This window comes from Panthera tigris, chromosome A2 (assembly GCF_018350195.1).
Source record: "Panthera tigris isolate Pti1 chromosome A2, P.tigris_Pti1_mat1.1, whole genome shotgun sequence".
NCBI classification, from domain to species: domain Eukaryota; kingdom Metazoa; phylum Chordata; class Mammalia; order Carnivora; family Felidae; genus Panthera; species Panthera tigris.
Window position 1 is genome coordinate 154,496,876 of NC_056661.1, and position 14,268 is coordinate 154,511,143.

General features: G+C 38.0%; 1 protein-coding gene across 5 annotated transcripts in view; it reads left to right on the forward strand.

Moving 5' to 3' along the window:
* The window catches only part of AGK (acylglycerol kinase), an 80,432-nt gene that overhangs the window by 32,226 nt on the left and 33,938 nt on the right, over positions 1-14,268 (forward strand). For all 5 annotated transcript variants that reach the window (XR_006213361.1, XM_042973845.1, XM_042973874.1 and 2 more), the window contains exons 5-8: positions 3,711-3,786; positions 8,574-8,666; positions 10,353-10,385; positions 11,482-11,576. Coding sequence is in view for 4 of the 5 variants with exons in the window: in XM_042973845.1 (XP_042829779.1) it covers positions 3,711-3,786; positions 8,574-8,666; positions 10,353-10,385; positions 11,482-11,576 (297 nt within the window). In the remaining variant the exon portion in view is untranslated. The remainder of the gene's footprint in view (positions 1-3,710; positions 3,787-8,573; positions 8,667-10,352; positions 10,386-11,481; positions 11,577-14,268) is intronic.

Here is a 14,268-nt window from a genome sequence, read left to right on the forward strand (position 1 = left end):
GACCAGAACAATTCTTTTTGTCTTTTCTGAGGATCAGAAAATTAATAAATACGTATTAGGTTGGATCGTATAAGATCTAAGTCAAATGATATTAAGAACAACAACAACAAAAAGAATAGTTGGGACCAGCTTCTAAGTAGTCTTGTGTAAAACGCAGGGTCTCTGAAATAAGTTTCTTGAGTAAGAAAGAAGTAATTTCTTGAGAATAGTGAGTGTGGCTTTATAGATAGAAGGAGGAGTCAGGCCTTATTTTTAGTTCTGCAGTTTCTGACGCTTAACTACAGATTGTCTGAACTGACTCTGCCTACTTGAATCCTATCAGACTGGCTTGGTCAGAGCCACCTCCCTCCCCCTGAACATACCAATCTTAACGCCTGTTGATCATTCGTCCTCACACCACACAATCAAAATAGCCAAGATAACTAAACAGTGGTGGCCTGTGGCAGAAGCTGGCAGAGAACTCTGTGGGCTTCAGAGTCGGAAGGACCAGACTTGTACACTCTTCGGTTCTGTGTACTACGGGAGTTACATAACTTAAATCCTCAGTGTACTCATCTGTGAAATGGGAAAGTAATAGCTCCTACCTTATACAATTGCCATATAGAATAGACGCCTTTGGGATTAGATGAGATAATGCCTATAATATGTTGGGCGTTTCTGTTTCCTGTAAGCACTGGATAAAAGGGGACTATAAGCCACTGTGATTACTTTTGACTTGTTGGCGAGATTCAAAACGCTCTCTACTTGCTCTCGAAAGTGCTTGTAACTCCCCCCTGCCTACTGTAGTATAACTGTTGTAGGTCCTATTCCTTTAGAGACCTAGTAAGTTAGCAACTTGCTAATTCTGATGAAGAAAAATATGACACATTAAGTTCCTACTTAGATATTTACATTAAAAAATTAGGAAACTTTTTTAGAGCACTTTAGGTTCTGTGTACATTTTTACATGTGAAGGTATTGGCATTTCTAAAGGTGGGTTATTGTCTAAGAGTATAAAATCTTTATCTTTAAAGGTGAGGCAAGGGAAAGTCTTCTAAAGTTAGTGTCCCTTTTAGCAAGGTGAACCCTTGTATGCTTCTGGCCAGCCGCCACTCTGCAGCTCTCCAGCATCTTTTTTTCCCCTAAGCTTTCACTATTTAATTGCACTATTTTTGTCATCTTGGCTCTGCTCTGACGCATAATTCATAATTCATCGTGTAGCTATTTCATTATGTAGTGCTGGTTTAAAACTACATGGGCGCTTTAAGAAATAAGATAACTGTGTGTTTAGCATTAATAAATAATACATTAAGAAGTAATTGTTTTTTTGGTGTGTATGTGAACCTGGAAATTGCTGTAGGTACATAAAGTTTTCCTTTAGCTCTGGTGCTATCTCACCTTTAATTATGTAATAAATAATGCATTTCTTCCTGGTAACACTTTCAATTTTTTATATCGAACATGAGAAGGGAAAAAAATCACTTTCATTTTAGAGATTGTCTGTAGCCATCGTATCACGTAAAGACGTGAATAAAAGCCCAAATGTTCAAATCCTGTTTCTTCAACTTGGAGGAGTTTACCGATTTGTTGTAAATGATTAATATAGCAGATTGAGATTGGTCCATAGTTGTGCTTCTCAGTGAGAGCTGATCCACTTCTAGCTGATCTTTTCTTATCAATCTAGTAATGAAAACAACCCTGGAAGGAGAAGCATTTGTAGTGTTACTAGCTCAGCCCTTTGCTGTTGGGTGAAGCCCCAGAAATGGTGAGCTGGAAAAGGGAGGTCTTCATGTAGCCTTCCCTGCTTGTTCTAAGAAGCATTCAGGGCACTAGACGGGGCAGGGGATATTTGTGCCCTTTGCTTCTGATGTGCTCATGTAAATCACGAGTTGGAGACACACTTTCTGAGTGGTTCTTGTGAAAATTTGTCCAACCTTCTCCATTTCTATTTTAATTCAGAATCAGAAATGTTACGTGTTTCTCTCTGCCCTTTGGTGCTTATTTCTTTTTAAAGAATGTTGAATTTGGTCTGTGCCTCACTGCACATGTGGCCCATGAGCTACCTGTGCGTCTCTTCCTAGTATAAAATGCCTGTGAGAAAGTCAAAGCACGCATAACTGCTTTAAAAAAAAAATCTTTTTTTTTTAACATTTATTTATTTTTGGGAGACAGAGACAGCACGAGTGGGGGAGGGGCAGAGAGAGAAGGAGACACAGAACCTGAAGCAGGCTCCAGGCTCCGAGCTGTCAGCACAGAGCCTGACGCGGTGCTCGAACTCACAAACCGTGAGATCATGACCTGAGCCGAAGTCGGACACTTAACCGACTGAGCCACCCAAGCACCACCCCCCCCAAAAAAAAAAAGTCTTTGAAAGAGGACTGAGTAAATGTGGATGCGAAAGTTAGAGGCTCGGCATTTTGAAAGTTCTAGCTTTTGTTCTTCTTCGATGTGATAGTTGAAAATGTTTGGGCGAAAAACAGGTCAACTGATTGGTATGCTTAACATTTATTCAACTCTGAGACTATGCCATTGAGGACTCTTTGCAAGTTGTGCAACCCTTGATTCCTGGGCTGTGTTTCTGACTCCTCACCTGCACTGGACAAGAGTCACTGTCAGAATGATGTATTTGATGCTTTTAAAACACAGACATTCTTCAAAGGACTCTGTTTCTGTTCTTAGATCACCTCACAATTGTGTCGTTTCCTTTTCCGCAGAATTTACATGTCTACATTTGGGGCAGGTTTATTCATTCATGCATTAGTGCATTCATTCGTCAGATACTTATTAAATATCTTCTGAGTGTGCCAGACATAATCCTAGAGGCGGGGGGATGCAAGGATTATAAGATTCGGTGTCTGTTTTTGGAAGGCTTTTAGTCTTGTCCCAAAGACTGTCTTGCCAAATCACTGATTGTCATGCAATAGGAAAATTCCTGAGAGAGGTGTATACAAAGTGATAGGGCAATAAAGAGAAGGATGTGACTACGCCTGGGAGCTTCAGACAAGCTGTTGGTTATCCTAAAGTTACATTAATTTCAAACTTACCCTTTCTTAGCAGAAATTCTGCCTTCATCGAAAAGAATTTTGCTCCTTCTCCTGGGATTTCACTACAGGTTTGAAACTCAAGAAATGGAGATATCTCTAGTATTTGAAACTTAAAAATGGTGTATTTCTTCATCAAAAATTGTGTCCACTGAGTTAGAATTAATCAGTATTCTGTGGGGTTCAGTTTATTCCCTCAGGCCATATGAAAAATGTTAAATACACTCTCCTTCTACCCCTGGAATATAAATCAGTTCCATGAGGACTTACTACAGTATACTTAAGTTCTAGTTGTTTTTGTCTGCTTTGTTGTGCTGTGTCCCTAGCCCCTATATCTGTGTCTAGCGCATAGTAGGTCCTCAGTAAATACTTGCTGAATGAATCAAATGTTGTTTCCTGAGGGGAGCCATACGCAGTGAACATGCTTCCTCTAGAGGAACTAGACTCTGAACTATAAGCATCCCAGGTGGGTAAGAGCTGATTGCGTTAGAAGGTAAACTCCTGGAGGCCCCAGAGTGGTAGCATCTACGTTTCTATCCATAGAAGCTCATCACTCATTGTTCGACTTCCTGTACTTGCACAAATAGAGGAAATCTGCTTCTTGTTCTACTCCAGCGAGGATGGCTGGGCTTTTTATTCTCCCTCTTGAGAACTTGTGTTAAAATTTTTGTGTTTTTCCTTTGTCTACAGCAAAGCCAGGACTCTATTTGAAAAAAATGCTGCCCCAATTTTACACTTATCTGGCATGGATGTAACTGTCGTTAAGGTAAGAACGCTCCAGAGTGTTGATTTTATCCGAGCTACTGCTTCTTACCTTCTTCTCTTGACTCCATAGCAGAAATCACTTAACACACAAGAAGCTGGGAACAGAGGAATCAATGTTGTTGTCTTTGTTCTGATCGTTAATAAAAGTGGTTTTATTTTTATTTTTTTCAAAGCATTGCCAGCTTTTCATTTTCAGAGTAAGATTAGATGGAAGCATGAACTTGATTCCTTTCATCTGCAAGATAGGACGCGGAATTACTGTCTCTTAGAAGATGAAAGTAGTAATAGCTGTAAGAATTCTTTTCCTGAAAATAAAATAATTTCCACTTTGAGTAATTAATTACTTGGTAGTGCCACAGACAGGTAAACATTTTCTCTCTGGTGAGGAATTTTAAGTGGTAAAGCTGTAGAATTTGTGACATTTGGCTAAGACAAGGGGACAAAAGTAAGTTAGAAGAATTGTGCTATAGAGAAGATGCTCCAAGACTCCACTCAAAGCCCCAAAACTTTGAAGTGATATGTATATGGTGTGTACTGAGGCGTGTGCATTTGGTGAAAATCACTCTTCTCATGTTTGTAAGTCTGTGGTTTATTTTTAATATTACACACTTTCATGAAATCAGAGATTAAAAGGTAATTGAATCCAATTTACCGTGACGTGTTGACCTATCATGTCCAGCTGGTCCGAGATGTGGTCTTCAGTTGTCCACCTCCAGGGACGGGAGAAGGGGGAAGAGAGCTAACGTTCATCTGAGTGCTTGTAATGCACGTTTCAGGCTCCACGTATGAGAGATCCTAGAATTGTTATGTAGGACTGACATTTCTTCCTTGAATGTTCGATTGAACTCAAAACCATCTGGACCTGGAGCTTTCTCTGAGGGGAGATTGTTTTGTATGGTTCTAGAAGTAGTCAGGTTCTATTCTTGAATTAATTTTGGTAAGGCACGATTTTCAAGCAGTTTGTTCATTGCATTGAAGTTTTCAAATTAATTGATATCAAGTTGTTCATAATTTCCTCCTTTTGACTTTAAGTTTCTGTAATACTTGTAGTATCTCATTTTAATTCTTCATATTGTTTATATGTGCCCCCGTTTTTTCTCTCATTAGTCTTGTGAGAGATATGTCAATTTAATCCTTGCCAAGAATCAGTTTTTGGCATGTTGATCCTCTCGTTTATGTTTGTTTCATTAATTTCTAGTCTGTCTGTATTGTTTCCTTTATTCTACTTCCTTCGGGTTTTTCCCGCTGTTCTGTTCTGACATTTTAACTTGGATGTTTATTTATGTTTTACCATTTTTCATTGTATTTATTTCAAGCTATAAATTTTGCTTTACTTCTTCAACTGCATCTTCTAAGTTATGACATATGATATTTTCATTAACATTCATTAAAAAATATTTTCTAATTTCCATCATGATTTTTGTTTGGCCAGTGAGTTCTTTAGATCCGTTTTTAAATTTCCAAATATGAAGTTTTTCTAGTTATCTTTTTTCCTAGTTAGCATTTTGTTAATGATTTCTTATTTGATTGCATTATGGGTCAGTGAATGTAGTCTATACAATTCCAGCATTTGGAAGTTTATCGAGTCTTGTTTTGTGGCCTAGCATGTGTTTTGTTTTCATAAATGTTCCCTGTATGCATTAAAGAGTATCACTCATCGGGTACCATGTTCTGCTTGTGCCCAATGAGTTAAGTCTGTTCGTTGTGTGGTTCTAGTCTTCTGTGTCCTTACTGAGTTTTTTCCTTCTGCTTTAACTATAGAGAGAGGGGTATTAGAACGCTCCCACCGTTAGTGCAAATTTTTCTATTTCTCTATGTAGTTTTGCTCATTTTTGGTTTTTATATTTTGAGAGATATATATATATATACATATATATATATATATATATTTTTAATATATTTGATAGATTTGATAGATTGCTCTCCCGTTTCAAGTCACCTCATTTGTCTTGCACTTTGACCCTGTCGAGAGCAATTCTCTTTAGCCCCAGTACTACCTCTGCCACAGTCTGTCTTCTCTAGTATTAGTGACTCTAGCTTGCTTTGGTTGGTTTTTGCTTGGTGTAATATTTTTTTATCCCTTTACTTTCAGCCTTTTTGTATCTTTATATTTTAGATGTACTGCTGGTAAAGGCTTGAAAACAGGGTATTTTAAGGATCCACCTTTTTTTTTTTTTTTTTTTTTTGGTCTTTTTACTGGACCATTGAATCCATTAACATTTATTATAATTACTGCCATATTTCTTTCTACACTAGATATCTACTGCTACATAAGAAACACCTTGACAACTGCTTCTCTGCTTCTGATTCTGTTGGTCAGTGGTCTGTTCAGAGCTGCCCTTGTGCTGGTCTCACTGGGCTCGCCCATGGCCTGGCTGAGGAGGGATGGCCTAAGATGGCCTGACTCATGTATCTGTCGGTCAGTTCTGCTGCTGTCTGGCTCATGTGGTCCCCAGCACACATCTTCACCTGGCAGCTGGGTTCTCTGAAGTAAATTACAGACATCATGTCATTTTAATCCCTAGATTCTTCAGTATGCACTTAAAAAAAAAAAAAATCAGACTACCTTTCTTTGTAACTGCGGTGTCCTTATTATACCCAGCACAAGTAACAGTTCTCTAATATCATGTCATGCTAGCTAGTGTCTTGATTCACTTTTCTTTATTTAATATCATTAGGCCACTTTTTTTTTTAATCCTTCCTTTGTTGGTGCATTTGGAATTTTCATCTTCAAGTATGTTATCCTTATAAATGTAATCTTTTAAATAACTGTCTATTAAATCTGTCAAAAATTTTTTGAATTTTGGTGCATTCATGTACATATTCATATTTATTAATTTTTTTGCAAGTATTTATTGACAGTCTACTGTGAGCTAAGTCCTGTTCTAGGTATTGGGGATACAGGCTGAACAAAATAAATTTTCCATGTCTGTCCCCAAAGAGCTTCAAAGTGGGAGAGGGAAGGATCAGATAGGAAACACACAAACATACGGTTTGTCGGATGGTGATGAGTGCCAAGAAGAAATATCAAGTAGAGTAAGGACCGGCAGGAATAGGGGTGTCATTTACATATTCAGTAAATTACCTTTTGCCTCTATTGTTGATAGTGTTGTATAGAGAAAGGCTCAAGGGAGAGTCCTAAAGAAATGTCACTGGGAATCTACCTACAATTTGATGTCACTCCACTGAGCTGCTCCCTTGGAGCACAGATCTTCAGTTGGTAGCTAACTAACCTGCTTAAATTCTAGTGTATCGTTCCCACATTTCTCTATTTTGTCCCCGAGGACCTCATCACATAGCTTGCCAGGTGCCTTGCTAAAGAGCAGATACAATGTCTGTCTAGTTTCCCATATCTACTGATCTAGTAATGTCAAGGAAGATGAGGATAGTCCAAAATGCCTCGTTCTTAGCGAACCCATACTGATTCCTGACGATCGCCTATTTTGGGATACTCACAACCCATCCTCTTAATCAGGATTGACATACATTCTTTTTAAAAAAAAATTAACTATTTGCAAACGTGTGTTTAACAATAAAGCCAGCCATTTCATTTTTAGAATAAAAGTGGGATAATTCATCATAAGATTAATGGTGTTAGTTCAGGGGCTTCTTTTTTCCTCTGTGTTAACTGTGCTCAGGTACTTTGCCTATTAGTGTGTCTTGTACAGTGTCAATAGGAAGGGCTGTTTCCTATTTTAGTATTAGTTGCATTATGTGTTTTAAAATTTAATGTTTGGTTTTAGAGGTAGTGGCTTATTGAAGTCTGCATACGTATCTGAGGAAATACTTTCAGTAAAAATGGTGAGGTTTAGGTACTGTGTCGTAACTACTCTGAATCATACCTGTACATCTTTAACGTGTAGTCATAGCAAAACCTAACCTTTCATTTAAGTACAGTATAAGTTATGAACAGTTACCTTGCTAGTTTAGTAATTTTATACACTGCTTTACAACAGTACTAAGGGGAAGTTATTATTACCCCATCCCCCAACACACATAATCTCATTGATAAGGAAATTAACCTCCTGAGAGTTTAAGGCCTCCCAGCTAAAAAGTAGCAAGCAGGGTTGGCCTTTAATCTGGGTTTCTTGGGCTCCCAAATCTGTGCTCTTTTCATTACATCTGTTACTCTGTATTTGCATATACACATGACTTCCTGCTTTCAGATGAAAGGCACCCGGTAAATAGTGTAATTGAATCTGCACTGGACTGGAAATGAGTACTTTGACTAGCTAACTGTATAATTGGAGACAGATCACTGGGTTTGAGTTTTATATATATGTATATATGTGTGTGTATATATATATATAAACATATATAGATTTATATAATATATATATATAAATACATATTTCAACATTTTTTTTAAAGTGTTTATTTCTGAGAGAGAGTACAACTGGGGGAGGGGCAGAGAGAGGGGGAGACACAGAATCTGAAACAGGCTCCAGGCTCTGTGCTGACATCTGACAGCAGGGCTCGAACTCACGAACCGCGAGATCATGACCTGAGCCGAAGTTTGATGCTGAACCGACTGGGCCACCCAGGCGCCCCGAGTTTTATATTGTTAAGAAGCTTAAAGATGGTTTCTGAGGTCCCTTCCAGCTCTAAACAGTACAAAAGTATATATACAATTGCTTTGATAGCTGCTTAGTTTTTCATGCCTATCAATTATGCAGACTTTGAGGAAAGACTTGTGTAAAACTTTAAAGAAAATATCTCAGATGTTTACATCTTTGATCTTATGGCCCTAGGATGATAAATTTACCAAAGTCTTCTTTTGTATTTCAGACTGATTATGAGGGCCAAGCCAAGAAACTCCTGGAACTGTTGGAAAACACAGATGTGATCATTGTTGCAGGGGGAGATGGGACACTGCAGGAGGTATGGCTGTTGTTCTGTTTGAAACCATTTTGAAGGTGAGAAAAATGGAAACTAGATGGTTGAGCAATGGCATAAAGTGGTTACAACTTAAGGAAATGATTTATTTTTAGTTTATTTTTTTAGGATTGTTACTCTCTGACACAGGCATAGCATTACGTTTTCCTCATGTGCTTTTATTTCATTGCTTCGTATAAACTTTATACCCAGCATATAGAAGGATTTTTGTTTTATCAAATTGAAGTTGGATAAAAATGAATACAGAGAAGAAATGGTGTTGAGTACAATAAGATTTTTATACGTTAGAGACTCTGATGGAGAAGCCCTGTTGGTTAGGGAGTTAGGGAATCAGTTTTAATTATGAAGAATTTTATTCTTCTGAAATAAACTTAAAGATCCCCTTTTGAACAAAATGCATTTGCCTGTCCTCACATCATTTCCATCACATGGAATGTTATCTCCTAATAGTACAGTTACAGGCCGGCGTCTATATATTTAGGTGTATGTATCTGCCTCTCTTTTAAAACTTCATGTCCTTAATGCTTACTTTGGTCCAATGAGGACAGGAAGTATGTTGCCCTAGAAGTGCTCTTCTTTTGGAGGGCAGCAGCCTGAAACCTTCATTATGTATTGGAAACCCCTGAAGAGCCAGGTCAGGTGCCCCTCCTCCGGCTCAGTGTTTCCATCCTATGAGCCATAATTCACATTTGTGCCTCATTTCTGATTGCCTTTTGCCTCCATTTGGTGGTTTCCTCAGTGTTGAGGGATCCGGAGCTAACAGCAGACAGAGCAGTGTCCTATGTTTGACTTAGCAATTATGTGAGCCTTAGTAAGCTTCTTTTAGAAAGGCTGTGCTAATGATCTTGTAATTGTTTTTATGGCTTTTTAATGAAGTGTGAAGAATACTGGTAGCATGCCAACAAAGAAGGAAGTAGACCTCACGACAGCCCCCTTTAATCCTGAAGTTCAGTGAGGCAGGAGGTGAAGGGGGAAGATTGGCATCAGCCTTTACTTCACAAAACGTTTTTAAGAAATATACCAAATCGCGTATCTGGGATCATCACAGTCATATAAAAATAGGCACTGAATATGCCAAAACGTAAAAAACTGATTAATGATGGTTGTTCTGCATGGTGGGACTTTGAGAAAGAATTTTCTTCTTCGGGTATCTTTCACCACTTTTACAAGACCTGTGCATTATATTTTAAAAATAAAACATGTACAAATTCAAATTAAAAATACCTTTTAAAAGCGGGGCCGCTCTTCCCCTTGTCTTCATTTTCATCAGTAAGAAACATTTATTGAGCAGAGACTTTCCCGCGTGTAGCAAAGAGTTTTTTCCTGTATGTGCACTTATAGTACAACCTCAGCTCTTCCGTATGATTGATGGGTGCCTCACACTTGTATCCATTTTATAGAACTTAAAACAATTTTGCTAATATGATGTGGAGGTTTTGTAATTATTTTGTCTTAGCCTCTATTGGACTATTGATTTTAGGTCAAGAATAAAATCTAATTTAGCTCTGATCCCTTTGCAGAATACTGTGGTTGAAGAGCTAGTACATCTTTTCACATAGTTTCTAGGAAGAAAATAGGAACAAGTTTGTGATCCATGAAAATTGAGTCTGATTCTTGTATGATAAGGGGAATACACGTTGTTTATAATAATTTTTTTTTTTACATTTGTAGGTTATTACTGGAGTTCTTCAAAGAGCAGATGAGGTGAGCTTTAAAGAAAGAGCAATTGCATTTTAACTTCTGCATTTCTGTTCTTTTTCTCTTCTTTTACCTTTTTTTTTTTCTTTTTTTTTTTTTTTTTTACCATTTTATATGTTAAGGTGCTTCCTTGGGTTTTAGTAAATACTGCTGCCTGTGTCCTAGAACACTTTTATTATTAATCTGTGGCAGACTTCTCTGCTGTAGTATTCCAGAGTACCCAACAGCTTTTTACTGGAAAAGCTATTGTTTGGAATATAAAATTTTCCCATGGAAACTCTTGTTCACAGAATTCCTTCATAAATGAATGAATGGTGGTATATCCATATACTGGAAGCCATGGAGCAGTAAGAATGAATGAATTAGATCTATAAGTATTTATAGATCTTTCTCTCTATGTATGTATGTATACACATATATATTTATGTGTACATATAAAATTTTTAAAATATTGAATGAAAAAGGCAGGTTGGCAAAGTATGTTAGGCATTACTACTAGGTTTTGGAATTCAGAAAACAATACTGTATACTATCGATGAATGCCTAAATATGTTGTAAAAGAATAACAATGTGGCTGGAAAGGAATCCCATCAACGGCAGGATAATGGTTGCCTCTCAGAAGGGAGAGAGGGAAACGGATGAAGGACTTCTCCTTGAATGTGCTTATTCTCTTTGCCTTCTTTATACTGGAGATTGTTTATAAAGCCTTGTCATTAGTTACTCTACAAAGGTTAGATATTTTTAGTTGAATTTTATCCACAATTTTTTCAAATAATACTGTGACAACATAATACAATTTCTGTCACAATAGCACATTTATCTAATATCTTTAAGACCCTCATTTTTGTAACCAAATTTCTTTGAACCAATTGTCGTTAATGAGTACCCAAATATTTCTTCCAGATTCAGAGTCCTGTTTTTAAGGGCTTTCTCATTCTAGAAACTGCTCACTTAATGTTACCCGATTGCTGGTCTAGGGAAGGGGGAGAGACAGGGTAGTGGACTTAGGGTCAGTTACTTTGTCATAGTGGACGCGTCTGTGTCTCTGTTCAGCCTGACTTTTTTTGACCATAACCATAAAACTTTTCTTTTTTTCCCCTAGGCTTCCTTCAGTAAAATCCCCATTGGATTTATCCCACTGGGACAGACCAGTAGTTTGAGTCATACTCTCTTTGCCGAAAGTGGAAACAAAGTCCAGTAGGTTGTCAATGTGGGGCGGTAGCATTTGTGGGGGACTGAGCCTGGGAATGGACAGTTCACATGTGGGTGATATGAATTTTTTGGTTTTGTTTCTAGCTTTGATAGCCTGAAACCTCAAATCATTAAGCGCAAGACCTAGATCAAATTTCAACCTTTCTGTTCACTGGGAAGTTTCCTTTTTTGGGTTCTGGGACCCTGGTGATCTGATATCAAGTGCCCAGGTCAGGTGTAGAGATGAATATTGATGTCCTTTTGTCAGTTTTGAAGATTGCATGCCTGACCCAAACTGTCTTTATGCCTTTATGTTGTAAGATTGTCTAGTGAAGACAGGTTTGCATTGATCATTTGTTTGCTTTAAAAATGCATGATCACAAACAGCATGTCCCTTGTGAAAACTGAACTGGTAGCCGTGGCTTCTTTATGCTGATAATATAAGTAGCTAGAATAGCTAAGTAATAGTGGCATCCTTTGGGAAATGCCTAAAGTGGAAGGCATTGTGGATAAAGCAGCTGGGGAAGCAACATCGAAATGAAATTGCTGTGAATCTGTCTTCAGGAGTCAGGCAGATTGTTGTTGTTGTTGTTCTTTTCTCTCAAAAGCCTTATGTAAACAAAGCTGTAGTCCTTCGAGAAGATGGAAATCTTGAATAGGAGTCCTGGCTTTGAACAGTGACAAATAGTATAACTGAGAAAATCCTTTGCAGGCTCTCGTTGTCAGTTGCTTGATCTTTAATGTCAGCTTTGTGACACAGTTAGGGGAGATCAATAAATAAATACTTGTTGAATGTGTTAACTAAAATCTTTTCGTGATATTTCTGGTTATATAAGGTTCTAGAATCATAACAATAATAGTATTCAGGTGATTTACTGTTTGGGTTTTTTTTTTTTTTTTTTCTTTCTGCTTTTGGGATTTTGATTAAATTGGTTTCTGTGGATTTATTTTTGCTGTTACAATTTTAGGAGTTATTTTATATCTTTTTACCAATTCTCTCTCTCCTCTCTCTGTGTGTATATATATCTACACACACACACACACACACACACACACACACACACACACACACACACACATATACACACATACACATATGTATACACCTACATATATATTATAAAAGTCTTGGTCCGTATGTCAAACACGAGGCATAAACATAGACATATATCAGGCCTTCATCTAACGTCTCTTGCTTCAATCCTTAATCTGTGTGGGATGTCCAGTTCTTCATTAGTCATCCTAAAGCCTGACATGGCATTGCAGTTTGCCAGACTTGTTATTCCCAATTTAGAATTTCTGAGGAGCAGTAGATATAACAAAAAGTGAATTATTCAAACATTTTTGTTTATCTGAGATAAATTCTATGTGGTTTGGGCCTTGGCTACTTTAGAGAGTTAGTCTTTCGTTCTGTGTCAATACAGATTATTTGAACTGCTTAGCCATTATCCCAAATATGTCAGTGATCCAGAGGGAGACCATGTTCCTTGGAGAACACCTTGCCTACCCAAAAAGCCAGCTTATGCGCGTCGTAGCTGCCCTCAAGGTCTTAGTTTGTTGAAGGTCTTCAGTTTTTTGGGAGCTGATTTTCCCTGTGGTTAAACTAATGTTGTTGCTGCTTCTATTTATAATTTAAAGATTTATAAAACTTAATTTATAAGCATGCCCAAGGGCTCTTAGGTAATTAAGTAAATTTGCCCTGGGTTTGGAATTTTGTAGACCTCTCAACAGGGCAGATGCCTAAGGCCATTTAAGAGAACAAGGCTTTGTTTTTTGCACTGCTCTCAAGATGTGTTGTACCACGATTACTACAGGAGAAAAAAGAGTCTTGCCTCTGGAATGTTGCAGGTAAATAATCCTAAAAAATAGCTGTTCCATGCTACAGTGCTGCTTTATTTAGAACTTTCCATTACTGCCAGAGAATGATAAATTTGGAGTTGTGTCTTAGCTGTTCTCTGCCACATAATTTTTGGGGAAAAAAATAATATTAAAAGGCTTTTTCATGGGGCACCTGGGTGGTCAGTTGGTTAAATATCTGACTTTTTAAATTTTTTTTTTTTTTAACATTTATTTATTTTTGAGACAGAGAGCATGAACAGGGGGGGGGGGGCAGAGAGAGAGGGAGACACAGAATCTGAAACAGGCTCCAGGCTCTGAGCTGTCAGCACAGAGCCCAGCGTGGGGCTCGAACTCATGGACCATGAGATCATGACCTGAGCCGAAGTCGGACGCTGAACCGACCGAGCCACCCAGACGCCCCAAATATCTGACTTTTGATCTCAGCTCAAGTCTTGATCTCATGGTCATGTGTTCAAGCCCTGCACTGGGCTCTGCTGGGTGTGGAGCCTACTTTAAAAAAAAAAAAAAAGATTTTTTCAGCAACGACATTGTATTTTAAGGTCAGTCTCTCAAAAGCTCTTCCTAAACCCCTCAATGTACTAGGTGTTACTCAGAGCAAGTCCAGAGCTTTTGGATCCTTTCTAAGAGCTTCCTTCAGAATTAATATATTTATAGGATCTAAACCTGTGATCATGCTGCTTGCTTTCTCCTAAATTGAACTTCATTTTCTAAAATGCTGCCTACGTCCTGGATAGCATCTGTACTGGAGGGGGAAAAATGGGGTAAAGACGTGTCGATAGAGGAATACGGAAAAGTAAAGTAGGCCATCTTTTCACTTTGATTTTGCTTACTGGGGAAC